Genomic DNA, 16,123 nt, shown 5'->3' on the forward strand with positions numbered 1-16,123 from the left:
CCACAAGGACTCCACATCTTTCAGTAAAAGATTACTGTCAGATACTCATGTCACGCTCGCTTCGGTCCACGTGTCAGTTGGCAACTGAAGATTCCAGCTTCACTGTCTTGTGTTTAATACCCCAACAATTTCTCCCATGCTTTACAGAGTTGGACAACCCCGAGGCCAGGGTGACAGAGATCCACCGTCTGGTGCACCGACTGCCTGAGAAGAACCGGCAGATGTTGGAGCTGCTTATGAAACATCTCTCCACGTAGGTCGAAAAAAGAAAAAAAAAAGAAAAGAAAACAAAAAGGAAGCATGAAAAGTCAGGATTTGTTTGCCCTTTTCAACATTACAGACTTGAACACTCTATGACGTTGGCCCAACTGAAGCTTGACGCTAAGCCGCATAGTTGTTCTCCATTCTCCGGAAGGTGTCAAGTTCTGAATAATCTTTTTGCACTGAAGAACAGAACTCGGTCCAGAATTCAGTGAAATGAATCTATGCCCTTCTTTGGCTCGGTAGCTGGTGAGGCGACTGCTCTTAGTCAAAAAAGCTCGGATTCCATGTCAATAGACAGAGCTAAACCTTGGATAAATGAAGTTGCGAGGACTGGATCTCTGGTCTAGTTCCATTTCAGAACCAACTCCATACAACAGCCAATATTCGTGAGCTTTTCCTGACATGCCGTCCAATTTTAATGGCGGTATTTAATGTGTTTTGTCGCCAAATCATTGCTCATTTAGGATGCAAGCAGCCCCGTAAGATGATAGCAAGTCCATTTGTTTTTACTTGTAGCAGATGCTGACGAGTTCACCAGATGATCGTCTCCAAAGTGCTTATTTTCTTTACGAGAGCTCCAATGCTGTGCTCCAAAAGTATTAGCACAGTGAATACAATCCTAATACCTTTGCTGTAGAATTTTCTTTTTGACTTGAGTCATTGTCTTGCACCACGATGAAGGATCTGGCAATCTGTTTCTTTCAATTGGCAGAGAAAATGTTTCTGTAGACTTCTGTTTTCCTTACACTGTCGATATTATACGTTATGTCATCAGTGAATTTTAATAAGCCCATATCACAGAATAAGTCCTGCAAGCCTCAGCCACGATATTACATCCAATGTCCTTCATGAGCAAATCCTTTCTTCCCCAAAGTGTTTCCATCCCTTCAGTAAAAAATAATTTTTGTTTTGATCACGGCTTAAAACCTTATCCCAGGATTTCAGCGGGTCGGCGCGACCCGGTTCTGTAGTTTTGTCGTCTGTATCTTCTCAGTAGACCAGACAAATGAATTGACTGATTGTTTTGATGTGCAGTGGCTCTGATTGATTTTCCATCTTTTCTCACAGCTTTACGATTGATTGTTGTTCACAGTAGGCACCTCTGCTTCCCGCGTTGTTTACGTCTCAAACGAGTATAAATGTAGTTTTGACGGGCAAAATCCAAGTTACTAAACCAGCTTGCGCGTGTTCCAATACTTCACAATAAAAAACGGCTGGGTTTATGTTTATGTTGTTTTGCTTCGAGGCTGTTCAAGTTGACAAAGACACGGCTCGTCTGGCAGTATAAACAACCCCAATCTGCAACTGCGACAGGACACCCCATAACACTTAGATGATGTTGAGTTTCTGTATAATACTGGCGAGCGGACTTGTGGTCACACTCTGGACTGCCCTCTAATCCCTCTGGTTTATGTGGCTTCCTTCAGCAGCAGATGCATGAAGTACTGTGCAGCAAATGGAAGATTGGACATTATGCGATGCACCAGAGGCTAAATTCTCAAGTATAGCGGTAGTACTTGCCAACCTGTGTAATTTAGCATTTAGACGAGGTTTGAAAAGCTCCATCCGTGTCAATCGGACTCCATCCACATAGAAGACGTCAAACTTCATCGATGGCATTTTTATTTTAGGTCCGACTTCATTATGGCTTAGGACGTTTTTTTTTTGTGAGTTTGTTGATTTGTCTCTTTGAACATGAGTTAAAACAAATTTAAAACCAATTTCCACCTGTGACAAAAAATTGGGGGCAACAAAGAAGCCATTGTGTTATGGATCGTCATAAAGTTTTCTTTGATTGCTCTGTGAATAATGCTATCTATAATATTAATAATAATAATCCACTCTACTCGGTGCCATTAAAGTTTTAGTCTGATAAGGTGAAAAAAAATCTCATATTGATTTATATATTGCATACAGCTTTGGAAAAAAATCAGAAAACAAAACACTGGGCCTCTGGGATTATCACCCTTTTACATTTCCTGAATGACAATACAGTGGCACCTCTACTTATGAACGCTTCTAGTCACGAAGAATTCAATACTTCTGGAACGGCTTAATTTTGTAAGCAGAGGTACCACTCTATTTGGATATGGAATTTAGGAATTTCTAAAATTAAACAAAAATGTCACGTTTACTGAAACACGCAGTAACACTGACAGTTTAAATAGCAAAATCTAATAAAGTTTTTTGGATATCAGTGACTTGAAATATCTGTTTTCTTTGGAAATTTGAAGAATAATGGGAAGTAATAATTCTCCTCGCTGGCAACAGTGTGGCCAATCACCACCAGCAGAACCTGATGACGGTGGCTAACCTGGGCGTGGTTTTCGGGCCGACTCTACTCCGCCCACAGGAAGAGACGGTCGCGGCCATTATGGACATCAAGTTCCAGAATATTGTAGTGGAGATCCTCATTGAGCACCACGAGAAGGTTCGTATGATGGATGGATGTGTCCACGTGATGCAACGAATGCAGTGATTTGACAAAATATGTACATTATTTATGTAAGATACTAAAAACTATTTGTGCTTAACTGTGCCTAATGCATTGGTCAGTGCACTTTGCAGTGCAATGCAGTCTTTAACTGGGCTGTTTATAGTGGTCACCATGGCAACAGCTCAAATAACAACTGGAAAATGAGATGGGGCAGAGCACACGCATCTTGTTTGTCGACTGAAGGACAAACCGTCACAAACACGCACACACCTGCATGTACATGTGATCAAGTGAAGATTTGTGGGGGTGGGGGGGAACACTGCAGTTTAAGGAGTCGTTGTTATGTTCACTGGGGGCAGAATAATGAACCGTGAGCGTTAGGCTTAACGTACACCGAGCAAATTCTTCCACCAGTTTTTGTGATGCCATACACCATGGACCTCTAGTTTTGTTGTCATTCCAAATTTGAAACATGTGAATGGTATCACGGTGTCACAGATGGAACTGCCAATCAAAAATGACCTCAAAAAATGGAATGTATCCAGATATAAAGTCGCATTTAGCTGGCCATCTATCTATCTCCAAATAATTTTACTTCTTTTCACATTTACAGTAAAAAGCAAAGCATGGACAATTTCTGTGTCACCAAAATATACAAAAATAAATACGTAAAAATATAATCAAGAAAATATATAGTGTTTGACCGGCACGTTGGCGCAGCTGTAAAGTGTTCCACTCACAGTTCTGAGGACCCGTGTTCAATCCCAGCCTCCCTCTGTGGAGTTTGCATGTTCTCCCCATGCCTGCGTGGGGTTTCTCCGAGCACTCCGGTTTCCTCCCACATCCCAAAAACGTGCAACATTAATTGGACACTCTAAATTTCCCCTATGTGTGATTGTGAGTGTGAATGCTCGTTTGCTTCTTTGTGCCCTGCGATTGGCTGGCAACCAGTTCAAAGTAGGTGCACCCGCCTCCTTCCCGATGATAGCTGGGATAGGCTCTCGTGGCCTGGTGACCCTTGTGAGGATAAGCGTCAAAGAAAATGGATGGATGGATGGTGGATGGATAAAGTGTTTGTAGTAGATGTATCTGTACCTAAGTATGAGTAATCTCTGTTGCCGAAATTGAGTCAATGTTTGGACCCAAAAAACTCAAATATCTATACTTTTTTCCTTTTTGAGCAAATTCTGTGTTTTGGGAGTGAGGTGCATGTTACTTGTGCTGCATATGTCACAATGACATTGTGGACAAATGAACATTAATGAAAGGGCCTGAGATGAGGTGGAACAATGGAAACCCAACTGTGTCATGTTCAGTTGTCTACAATGCAAAAATAATATAGTACAGTATACTTGGCTCCTCAAACTGTTGAAGATGACGATGTTGATGTTGCGGACTCGTTGATGCAGATATTTCAGGATGCGCCGAGCTCTGCGGGAGGTTTAACCAACACCCAGCTCAACCAGTCCAGGAGGAGAAGCACCGACAGCAAAGCTCCGTCCTGCATTGAAAGACCTCTCACGCTCTTCCAGACACCGACACATTCCCTCAAAGGTAAAAGCCGACACTTAACCCATTCACGCCATTTTGTCATTTCAATTCATGGTGCACTAGGGCATCCAAAGGAAAACACAATTAATTTCCTGGTGCTGATTGAGGAGTTCTAATTTCAAAACAATGCTTACCTTGTGAAATAAGGCAAGCCCATTAAACAGCAAATGTCAACTGTACAAAGTTTCAAGCAGCGGTATCACATTCTATCATACATGTCTAAAGAAAAGCTCATCACTGGATAACAGGAGGATAAAAACGGTAACGGTAGAATATCGATTGTTTTTTTGTTCTATTTTCCAATTTACTGTTTTGTGTACGTTTATTTAAAAGTAAAGAAAACAGTAATAATGCCTTTATTGATGTCAAAATATAGTCATTTACTTGCATGCATGATTAGAAAGTCGTAGTGATTGAATGAATGTTTGATTCATTCCTGCCATGGCTCTCATCGCCATTTGTTAAATACTGTAAATTGAATTAATATTCCTGGAAGCAGAAACAAAAGAAGGCATTTGCAGAATGATTCTGTCAACTGGTGACATCTTATTGGTTTTACTGGAATGAATAAGTGAACCAGTCAAACTGTAGCTAGTGCTGGAAGCTAATATTAGGAGTCGTATTTACTCCTTGGACTTCCATCCATCCATTTTGTGCACCGCGGGTGTGCTGGAGCCAGCTGACTGCCAGCTGACTTTGGGCAAGAGGCGGGGTATACTCTGAACTGCATCACAGGGCACATATAAACAAACAGCCATTTACATCTACGCGCAATTTAGTGTCCTCAATCAACCTAGAATGCATCCTTTTGGCATGTGGGGGGAATCCAGCGTACCCGGAGAAAACCCTTACAGGCAAGGGGAGAAAGTGCAAACTCCATGTAGGCATGGCCAGATTTGAACCCAGGTCCCAGGCTGAAGTGATATCCAATCGCAGTCGCTGCCTGGACTGATACATCTTAAATCATGTTGTGCTGTATTATTTTTTTCCACACCACAAATTGCTTTTAGTTGCGTGTGGCTTCCCGATGAAGGCAAACCACTGCCATCCACTGCCTCGTTATTGTCAGGGCCGAGAAACTGCACCATCATCTTTCTTCAACCGTCTGACTCATAAATCACAATTGATCGTTGAAGGTGAGAAGAGGAACAGCTTGGTCAACGCCACGATGGGCGAGCTGCAGCAGGCCGCGTCGTCCTCCGCCAACTGCAACAGCAGCAGCAACAGCAGCAGCAGCGGCAGCAGCAGCAGCGCCGGCAGCCAAGGTTTGACGCCCAGACACAGCCTGACCAGCAATGACGGAGAGCACGACACCAGGCACACCCGTCCCAACTCACTGTGAGTGTAACAAAACCAAATAGTGGTCACTAAATTGTGTGTAGACTCATTCCGTTCAGATTGTGTGCACTGGAAAAGTTGTGGGAACCACTGTATTAAACGGAGGGTTTGGTTCTTCAGGTGGTTTTGATGGCTTTCACCATGGAAAATTTGGGACTGCAACACAAGGGCAAAATTAAGTTTGAAGTGATGGAACAGGAAGTGGAAGTGGAAGAAAAAAAGCAAAAAAGAATTTGTTACTGGGTGACAACAAAGAAATGGAATGTTCCTGTTTGTCAGGAGAATCAATTAAAAACAGAAAGTACACATTTGATTTGATTTGAGTCTTTAGGAGTGGATGGAGGATGGAGGCATCTGCCCGTTCTACGTAACATACTGTTGAAACTTGGGGCAGCACACCATAAAATATCCATGGTACACCACGATTGTCACCAGATGCATGGAAACGCGCCACTGAAAGACATTTTCATAGGCCAGCGGGGATGACTTCTTCTTGTGACCGTCTCTAAGTCAACCCCTTGCTGAATATAACAATATGAATGATTATTAAGCAGAAAAGATCCGTTCTCCACGTGGTGCTTCATTTTTTTGCACTTCCTTTTCACCACAATGACTGCTTTCAGACATAGTATTTAAAGAGAAATAATCACCCCATTTTTTTCTAAATTTGTTCTATTGCACTGCACCAGCTGAATTGATCAATTTGTATGTACTCCTCCGACTTTTTATTTATTTTTTTTGCACGTTCAGTTAGAACTGCTGGATGCACACAGCATTGTGGAGCGACCTCAGATCAGGGCTTGGATGTAATATAAGATCATCTTTAATACTGAATGAACAGGGAATTGATGACAACATGCTGCAGAGAGACTCCCATTTTTTTTCCATTTATAAGGCTGTGTATGCGTTTCAGGGGGTCCTGCTGTTTCAGTTAGCAACAGGGTTTAAAATTTCTCCAACAGTATTGTGTATGAATGGATACTAATTACCCCATTTTCCCCCCTTAATCGCAATTATTGTAAGCATGTACATATATGACACACATGGTGGCTCATTGAAGTAAAGCATCTACTGTATTCTTAATAGAGGTGATTCCACTATATGAGGAAATATGGTATACTCTTTGTTTTTGTCAACTATAATCGTTTTTTTTTGTGCGCGCGCTGCTCATGATTTTCACAAACCACATTCCACATTTGGTCAGTTAGCCAGAAAAATAAACAGTAAAATTAGTTATTAAACAATTCCAAGCATTAAAAGGGCTGTAGTCCATCTCGATTCCCCCTTAGAGACTGACAGTTTTTTTTTTTAACGTTTCTCTGGCGTGTTCGGTATTTGAGAGCAACAAAGAAAACAGTGAGAGAAAAATTGACCATTTGTAATTCTAAACGTTTTATGAGTTTTAATCATCCTCGTGACTGGATCAGTTCAATAAAGCCTTCACGGAAGTCTTGGGAGTCAGCAGATTGCATGCTGGCCCTCTTTTACTTGTTTTTTTTTTTTTTTACCACGCTACGTTTTCTACAAATGATGAAAAAATTCAGTTGCTGTGTTCTATTCTTAAAACACATTTTGGTGCTTCGTTTTGTCAGATGTCTTTCAATTGCAGCCGTGACAGCAGAGATGGAACAATCGAATCTTCCCAGGACCGTGAGATAAGAAAAGTAGCAAGCCAACTTCCGATCAGCGGCTCGTCCTCTTCGTCTGCAGCACTCTAAATGCAATTTAGCTGTAATGACTTGGTTTGTGTACGCACCGAGTCACAATGTGCAATCATGTGTGCCCTTATGGTCAAAAATAATCTCATGTGCCACATCCATGAACCAGCTACTGAGTCTCCAATGATAAATGACATAAAACTGCTGCTTGCTTAAAAGACAAAATCGTCCTTTATAGATGACAATAAGGTGGTGTACACTCTGGACCGGTCAACAAGTAATCATTTGCATTCACACCTATGGACAATTTTGAGTCTTCAATCAACCCTACCGATTGTCCGTTATATCAATAATGATGCATCATCAGCTACACTCGTCCACAGAGCTCGTGTGTCTGCCTGCTTCTGCGAGGGGCAATCTGGCTAGTGTTTGTGGTCATGTGACTGCCTGGCTATGTTTGATTAGCCAAATGGAGTCAAACATCTCTAGTAGTTACAAAGGATTGGTGAAAATGGAGTCACTAGCCTCTCACATAAGTACTAATGCAGGTAGTGAGCACAATGTTCATTGTAACAGAGTCAAAGTAGTGTTACTTAATAAAAATAGGAAATAAAAGTAAAACGTATGTTCAATTGAAATTACCGTAATTCCCGACCTACGGAGCACACTGGGTTACAAGCCTCACCGAGTACATTTGTAAAGGAAATACCATTTGGTACAAACATACGCCGCAAGTGCCCACATTGAAACCCACATTGAAACACGAGATATTTACAGAGACGGTACACAGAAAGAGTTTAACGCTAGCGCTAATGCTAACAGGGTCGGTTAAAATAAAACTTACCGGTCAATATCCCTGAGGTACACCAGTAGCACAGCAGCAACATGCTAGCACAGCGCTACCGCTAGCGCAGTGCTAACAGGGCCGGTAAAAGTCACTTCCTTGGCACATATACTCCACCGGTATCATTCTTACCTTTTCTGCTCGAGTCCCCCCTTGCGGCCGTTAGAAAAAAAATGCACAAATTAACCACATCACCGCATAAAACGCAGGGTTGAAAGCGGGTGAAAAAAGTCGCAGCTTGTAGGCCGGAAATTACGGAAAATGGACGATTTAAGCAACAGCGTAAATGTACTGGCTACTACGCACTCATGCCCGCGGAGTGTGAATGTGAGCGTGAAAGGCTGTTTGTGCCTTGTGATTGGCTGGCAACCAATCCAGGGTGTGCACGACCTCACGTTCAAAATCTGCTGGGACAAGATGCACAGTGGTGGTTCCGTGAGCAATAGAGCGACCGCAGCTACTCGGACAGCTGCAGCAAAGCCGAGTGGGCAAAAACAGAAAAAAAAACCCCAAAAACCACTCATGCTCCTTGTGATCCCCGTTTAAAGTATATTTTCTTTGCTCCCATGCGCTGGGCACACAAAGCAACATTGCATTGTCAGCCATCCAGTGCAGCGCAAGTAAAGGACGTGAACGCGTAATGGGTGTTTATGGGGACTGATGGCCTGCCAGCAGATCGAGGATGAAATAAGGCAGCACCTTTTTGATGGAATCATGCTTGTCAAAAAATGTCGGCCCGGAAATTAAATAACCATCTGTTGTCACGTTTATGATTTTTCCAGTGATTCTGCTTTTCTTTTCTGCTAAAGGACACGAAATAAAACACAACTGTTTGTAGCTTTAAGTCAGATCAAATATCTTGAGCTGCCAAAAAGTGATACTAAAAGTTGATAGTTGAGAAGAGGAAAGGATTTTAAAGATGATATATTGACTGGAATAGTGGTTAATGTACAGTATGTTCTTAAGGTGAGATGCCACTGATTTTTCGTCATTATTCTTGATAATCATTAATGACCTTTTGGTGGGTTTGCAAGATGATTTAAATTGAAAATGCTCAGGAAGTCCCGTGTCAAATTATTCCCTTTGGTGTTTTTATATCTGGCAGTTGCGGCTGGCTTTATTATTAATATGTGACTTAACTAAGTGCTGCTCTGATTGGCCGTTGGCAAATCGCGATATATTGTTCCCAGGATGAATGGGCATAGAGCAACTACGAAGTGGGGGCGTGTTCTTAAATATTAATGGGCTTTAACAACGTGACACTGTCAGCATTTTCAAAATGTTCTCGTTTGCGGGACTTTCGCACTCAGTCGACAAACCGCGTAAATGTCAAACAAACCAGGTGACAGGCTTATTTTTACCTATGTTATGCATAAAGCAGTAGAAAAATGGATTCTGAATGGTATGTTAATGTTTCTTCTGAGAATACATTTGTGCAATTTGAGCGCGTAGCCTCTCATCCTTGCAGTAAATAACATGTCAGTGAACGTGATGACAGTCGAAATGCCTCCACCGTATGAACAAAATGTTTCCAGACAAGAGGTCTTGTACAAAGTGATAAGTTGTCTCATTTGAAAATGTCATGTGGTTTACAAGTTTTATAAAAAGATTGCCTCCTCCGTCGACTTACGAGTTACGTCAGTGCTCTAATCTTTTTTTTTTTTTTTTTAACATTTTCAAAGACAACGAAATCCATATTGTAATAAAACTTTATAAAAGAAAAAGTGCTGTTGTGTGTACCTGTACATGTGCCTTTAAGGGGTGTGCCCTCATAAGCTGCACTCGGTTAATTCATTCTAAGCGTGAGTATTGTCTTCCTGAATTTGTGATATTGACTGCTTGGATTGTTTAATAATCGTCTGAAAGTTCATTTTCACTGTGTCTCTCCATGGCCCCATGCCACAGTGTATATACGCATTTTTTTCCCCCTCTTCACTTGAGTAGTGGCGTTTGTGAAGTTTACGCGTAACTTCCATTCTGTGCGACCATAAGCACATTCAAGGTGTTGCCCCACTGTTGGGGTCCACAAGTCGACTCGTTGACTTTCTTACTCCGCAGTGATGGTGAAAGCGGGATGTCCTCAAGTTGCTAATACCATATTTTTTATTTATTTTTTTTAATGGAAGGAAGAGGCGGAGCCCCTTGCAGCTGCGCGAGTCTGTCACGTGCTTCCAATTGATTTAAATTGTCGTTCTATGTGGAAAAACAAGTCAAGAATAATAAAAAGCTAGGTTTTCAACCCACCTGTGGAGCAATTATGTTATTATACTGGTGTGCTCTTATTATGAAGGGCTGAGTTTACCGGTTACAGGACGTTTCCCAAACCTTTATATATGAATATATATATATATATATGTATGTATATATATAAAGACATATACCATATTTTCCGCACTATAACATGCACCTAAAAGCCTTTAATTTTCTCAAAAGCAGACGGTGCGCTTTATAATCCGGTGCGCCTTATAATGTGGTGCGCCTTATAAATGGGAAAAGATTTAAAATAGGCCATTCATTGGAGGTGAGCCTTACAATGCGGTGCGCCTTATAGTGTGAAAAATGCAGTGTATATATGTATATATATTTTGTACTGTACTGAAATCGAGTAAACACTTACTGTGCTATATTTTTCATGAGATTTATTGTCATTTTACTATTATTGTCATTTTTTTAGGTTGAACCCCAAAACCCGCAGCAGCATACCAGTCTGGTAAGAAGAACTTTGTGTTGTTTTGCCGAATGGAATTTGTGACGCCATTTCCTTGAACATCAAAGCATGCAACTTTACATCGCAATCATACCATTTCCTTACAGATAATATACTAAGATAATATGATTACGTCTATTGTTACTATTAGTGTCATTTTTTTTTCCCTTGAAATGTCCCTTGAATTACGAGTCCTCCAGTTTACGAGATTTTCAAGATACGAGCGCTGAATTGGTTGTGCTGGGTGTTGCGAGCCAAAATTTGATTTCCTAGCTGCCGTTAGATGCGCCGCCGCTTGAGTGAAGTAAAAAGCAAAAGGAAAGCCGCAGTCAACGATGTGCTGTCAACCTTTCAGGGAACAGAACGAAAAGTGACACATGCAAACAAAAAATGAAAACACTCGCAATGCGCATGGAACACTCTCAAACACTGAACCAAACGAAACTTCCTTAGCGATTCCTATTTCTATTTCATGGTACAGAGCTATTTTGCTTTTTGAAAAAAAAATGTGCTAAAAACAAAACGTGGTGGCACTAAATTCAAAATAAGTGAGGGATGATATAGCAAGGGAACAGTCGAATGGCATTTCAAAACATTTGATTGGTGAGCGTTGCTTTCAGAGACAAGCAAATTGACTCACGAGCTTGGTACGATGTACGTTGTCGTTACTATTAACAAGTGACCGCAGTGACTGAAGCGTCAACATTTTCCGCAATCCTTCAGCGGCTCATCCTCCAGTCCGAACTCCCCACGGTCTCCATCCTGGCCCATGTTCTCAGCGCCGTCCAGTCCGCAGCCCGTTTCTTCGGCCTCCAGCGACTCGTCCCCAATCAGGTTGGTAATCGTCACAAACGGCACTCGTGTCGCCACTGTCCATTGTCTCTTCAGTTACCCGGGAAACAGTCCACGCACTTTAAACTCGAAACCTTACTGCGGCAAATGTCGACTCTGAATGTGCCCACTGCGACTAGCTGTGACGTTTATCCCGATTAACCTTATCAACAACAACAACACAAAAAGTATCTTGAATTGTTTGAATTCTGTTTCTTATTGTGTGTTATGAACCTAACCCTACTAACCTAACTAACCTTAAACATAACCTCACCCAAGCTAGAGCCCAAACCTATCCGTTCTCACAATCCCGAACCTTAAACTAAACACCCACCCCAACCCTAGCGACACCGCAATTCCTAAACCATTGCGTGTCTAACGCTTGCACTTTTTTTCGTCTTTGTGTGCAGCAATTCTGCCAAGCGCGCTCGTGCGCTGTACGCCTGCAAGGCTGAGCACGACTCCGAGCTGTCTTTCATTGCAGGCACTATCTTCGACAACGGTGAGTCACACCTTTGCACTTCTCTCTTGGTAGAAAAAAAAAAAAAAAAAAAAAAAAAGAGCATTTTGTGAACACTTACTCGTCGTATTCGGTGCACAGAAGGCGGAACAAGAGTGGAATGTTTCCAAAGAATTTATAAAAGATTCATGAAATATTTTGCTGGCTAACATCAGAGTTGCACCTTTATTTTTGCTTACTTTTCTGTAGTTCATGCCTCCAGAGAGCCAGGCTGGCTGGAAGGAACGTTAGACGGTCGAATAGGACTCATTCCTCAGAACTACGTGGAGTTTCTATAGTGCACCAAGTGAACAAGAGGATGACACTGGACTTGGACTAGACCAAGCTGGACTGCAAGTGCAGGCTGTGAGGGACCAGAATTGAATATATACATGAGTTGGAATTCATTTATTGGGGGTGGTGAGAAGCAAATGGAGCGGAGGTGACCCATGCCCAGACTTTGGCGAGATCCCAGAGTTGCACTGGAAGGAGCCTTCGCGGTTCCAGCTGTTATTGGATTTGTTTGGATGGCTTCCCAAGTCTTCGTGAAGACCATGTGCTAATGAGCCTGGAATGTGTGTTTGCGCATGCGGGGGGGCGGCAAACGAGCTGATATTTTAGGAGCTTGTTTTTCCGCTCCTTCTTTTAAGATGCACTGACTGCTTATCGAGATCGTCTCACAATTGTGGATGACAAATTAAAAAAAAAAAAAAAAAAAACTAACAGAAAAGAAAACAATGAGTGGCCTGCCACGTTGGATTTCCATACAGAATTCCCCCTCCGACAAGGTCAAGAGCTTTAAAAAAAAAAAAAAAAAAAATCCTTTGACAAGATTTAATGTGGATAATGTTTGAGGATTCTGGTGAGATCAGCGTGAGGTGACCCCAAAATGTATCGGGCTACATTCCCCTCTTCTACCCGCTGAGGTAAAAAACTTGAACAATTTCAAGCAAGCGCCCAGCAGTTACCAAAACGAGTGGTGGTGGTGGTGGGGGGTGTCTGTTGGTCATCCCCTAAAAGCTGTGGCATTTTTTGAGGTTTGACCCAACACTTGCATTGATTCCTAGAGTCACTCAGGGGATTCTTATCCAGGACTTTAAGTCCTGATGCTCGCATCCATCAAACTGCCAAATCTTTTACTGTTTACTTACCCAAAATGTGAGTCCCTGTTCAATTTTTACTGATTTTATTCATCCAAATTCCTTAATTTCCTAGCAGCCCGATCATGAATTTGGATACACTGTATGGAAATATTATGGCATTACATCATGTGTTTCACTAATCGCGGGTCCTTGGAAGGAGCCACATTTAAAATAAAATGCTTGGGTAAGCCTGCTTTACTGGCATGATACAAAATGAAACGTTACTCAAATCTAAAACAGATGAATATATTTTCCACCCTAAAAACTGACTAAAATAATCCATCTGAAATGTTTTCTGTGATGAATTGAAAGCGCAGTGATTCATTTGCCTGAAAGGAAAGCCATTTAAGAGGTAACACAGAAAATGTACACATACACGTTAAAGGAAAAATAAACTAAAAATATGATATTAATTCTCACAATTAATTTATATATATACAGGATACACACTATCGGACAAAAGTTTGGAGATTTTTTTTTTTTTAAATTCAATGATACTGGACTGTGCATCCGAATTTTTGACAACCAAGACAAAGCATTTTTAAAATATCCATCCATCCATTTTCTGGGCTGCTTATCCTCACAAGGGTCGCAGACGTGCTGGAGCCTATCCCAGCTATCTTCGGGCAGGAGGTGGGGTACACCCTGAACCCGTCACTACTGGAGCCAATCGCAGGGCACATAGACACAAACAGTCGCATTCACAATCACACCTAGGGGCAATTTAGAGTTTCCAATTCATGTTGCATGTTTTTGGGCTTGCCGGGAGAAAACCCACACAGGCACCGGGAGAACATGCAATCTCCACGCCGGGGGAGAGCGGGGGGTGGGGGGTGGAATTTGAACCCCGGTCCTCAAAATCATGAGGCAGATGTGGCTATTGATACACCGTTCACCTTGTTTTTAATTTCTTTAAAAAAATAAATCTGATTTTTCACCATAAGCATGTAATTCATGACAAAGTTTGGTCGAAAAATTCTCTTCTTTTCTGTAATGTATTTTAAACACTTTCCAACCCTTGTCTGTATTTTTTTTCCAATTGACATGCAATACCAATTCTCTTTTTTTTTATTACAAGTCATATGCCATGAAAGATGGATTCCATTGCTGTGAAAATCCCCCAAATTTTTGGCATGCTTGGCTTTCATGCACTTTGCTAACATTTCACTTTTAATATGAGAAATAAAAAATGTATTTTCAAATTTTATTAAAGTAGAAAACGGAGGTGTACTTTATTCAAATAATCTCAGATGTCGCAGCAGACATTCACAGTTTATAAATTATTAATATATTGTTCACAATGTTTAGTATTTTAAACAGAAGTCTTTAATTTGTAGTTGAGTAAAGATAAACATGAGGAAATGCAGTGATAATAAATGAGGATTATTAATTTGGCAATTTCATTTGTCACAGAAAACCTTCCAGAAGGTTACCACCGTAGCTAATATTTAGTGAACTTTATGCCACCCACAAAAAAAGAAAAAGGAAAGTGAGCGTCCAGCGTACAAAGTTGACATTTGCCCTCCAAGTGTGTCCGAGGGTCTTGTGCTAACACGAAACTCAACTGGGAGTTTCAAAACAAAACAGTCTCAATGTGAAATCAGACTACTTTTATTTATAAAACTTGCTTGTAATCTCAACTATATATAGTTACAAATTTGATTTTTTTATTAAGCATGAAATTTTTATACAGTATTTGGATTCACAGCATACTAACTTAATTCCTTATTTCCCATTGTTGATGTTCAAATTTTTTTTTGTATTATTTCAGTTTATTTACAGCCTTAAAAATGTTGAAATATCATAATAAAAAAGACGTGTCGCAGGAGCTTTTCTGGAATTCTTTTATCTCAGTCTCGTTTCAATGTGTGATAATGTGGAAGCCACACATTTGGGAGCCAGAAAAATGGAATAAACTATCAAATTATTGTTTTGGTTCGTGGATATTCATTTTAATTATGCTAAAATATGAAAGCTGTCAAGTAAAATATTTTTACACTGTGGTTTCATATTTAAAAAACAACAAAGCAAAAACAACAAAGTGGGTACATATGGACAACAAGGGTAGATTTTTTTTCAGTTGGTTATGGTAGTAAATATGCGCCACCAGGATTTGAATTTGAAATGTAAAGTGATCACATTTTCAATAGGTTTATTTCAGTGTAACTTTTTAATGTTAACAAGTCAACTGGCTACAATTTGCTGTCTGAAATTCACCGTCTGTGCCACCAGGCAGGGTTTACTTCAGGTCCGAACCAAACAGCCAGCCGATCCAGTTACGCCTTCTGAGTATGTGACATCACGTGCCTAAGAAAGCGTAACTGCGTGTTACGCCGGTGTTCGGTTCTGATCTGAAGTAACCCTGCCTGGTGGCACAGACGGTGAATTTTAGACAGCGAACTGGAGCACTGATTGAAAATGTGATCACTTTACATTTCTAATTCAAATCCTGTTTTCTGTGGAATTTCGAATTCAAATCTTGGTGGCACACATTTGAAATACTGTCATATAGTAGTATTGTTACTTTTCATAAAAATACAGTGTTAAAATATTCAGACCATGTCACTCATTCTGTAGCGTTTGAGTAAATAAGGTGTTAAATCGGGGCAAAGTGAGCTTGAAGAACGTCTTAAATTTGTCTTATCCTGTTTATTCAGTACATCTAGGATATTGTTCCAAAATCTTTTTACAAACATGGCGATATTATGTTCGCGTGCAAGTCCTCTTTTTGGACTTTTTAGTAACAGTATGCATATTCTCCTGTCCAGATTTATGACACACCCACCAAATGTAACAGGAAGTTGTGCACACCCACCACACGTGTGATTCGTGGAATCTTGAGGCTGGTTGTA

The 16,123-nt window shown here is 40.9% G+C and overlaps 1 protein-coding gene across 3 annotated transcripts in view; it reads left to right on the forward strand.

The window, feature by feature from the left end:
• Positions 1-15,099, forward strand: part of LOC133491711 (rho GTPase-activating protein 26-like) — a 61,795-nt gene extending 46,696 nt beyond the window's left edge. For 2 of the 3 annotated variants that reach the window (XM_061803224.1, XM_061803225.1), the window contains 8 exons: positions 148-253; positions 2,536-2,695; positions 4,111-4,255; positions 5,389-5,590; positions 10,767-10,802; positions 11,523-11,633; positions 12,041-12,132; positions 12,340-15,099. In XM_061803224.1, coding sequence (XP_061659208.1) covers positions 148-253; positions 2,536-2,695; positions 4,111-4,255; positions 5,389-5,590; positions 10,767-10,802; positions 11,523-11,633; positions 12,041-12,132; positions 12,340-12,428 — 941 coding nt within the window. In that variant the 3' untranslated portion in view covers positions 12,429-15,099. Of the gene's footprint in view, positions 1-147; positions 254-2,535; positions 2,696-4,110; positions 4,256-5,388; positions 5,591-7,182; positions 10,725-10,766; positions 10,803-11,522; positions 11,634-12,040; positions 12,133-12,339 lie in introns of those variants that run through there. The other variant, XM_061803226.1, reaches the window with a different exon arrangement.
• The last annotated feature ends 1,024 nt before the right edge of the window (positions 15,100-16,123 follow it).

This window comes from Syngnathoides biaculeatus, chromosome 18 (genome assembly GCF_019802595.1).
Source record: "Syngnathoides biaculeatus isolate LvHL_M chromosome 18, ASM1980259v1, whole genome shotgun sequence".
NCBI classification, from domain to species: Eukaryota; Metazoa; Chordata; class Actinopteri; order Syngnathiformes; family Syngnathidae; genus Syngnathoides; species Syngnathoides biaculeatus.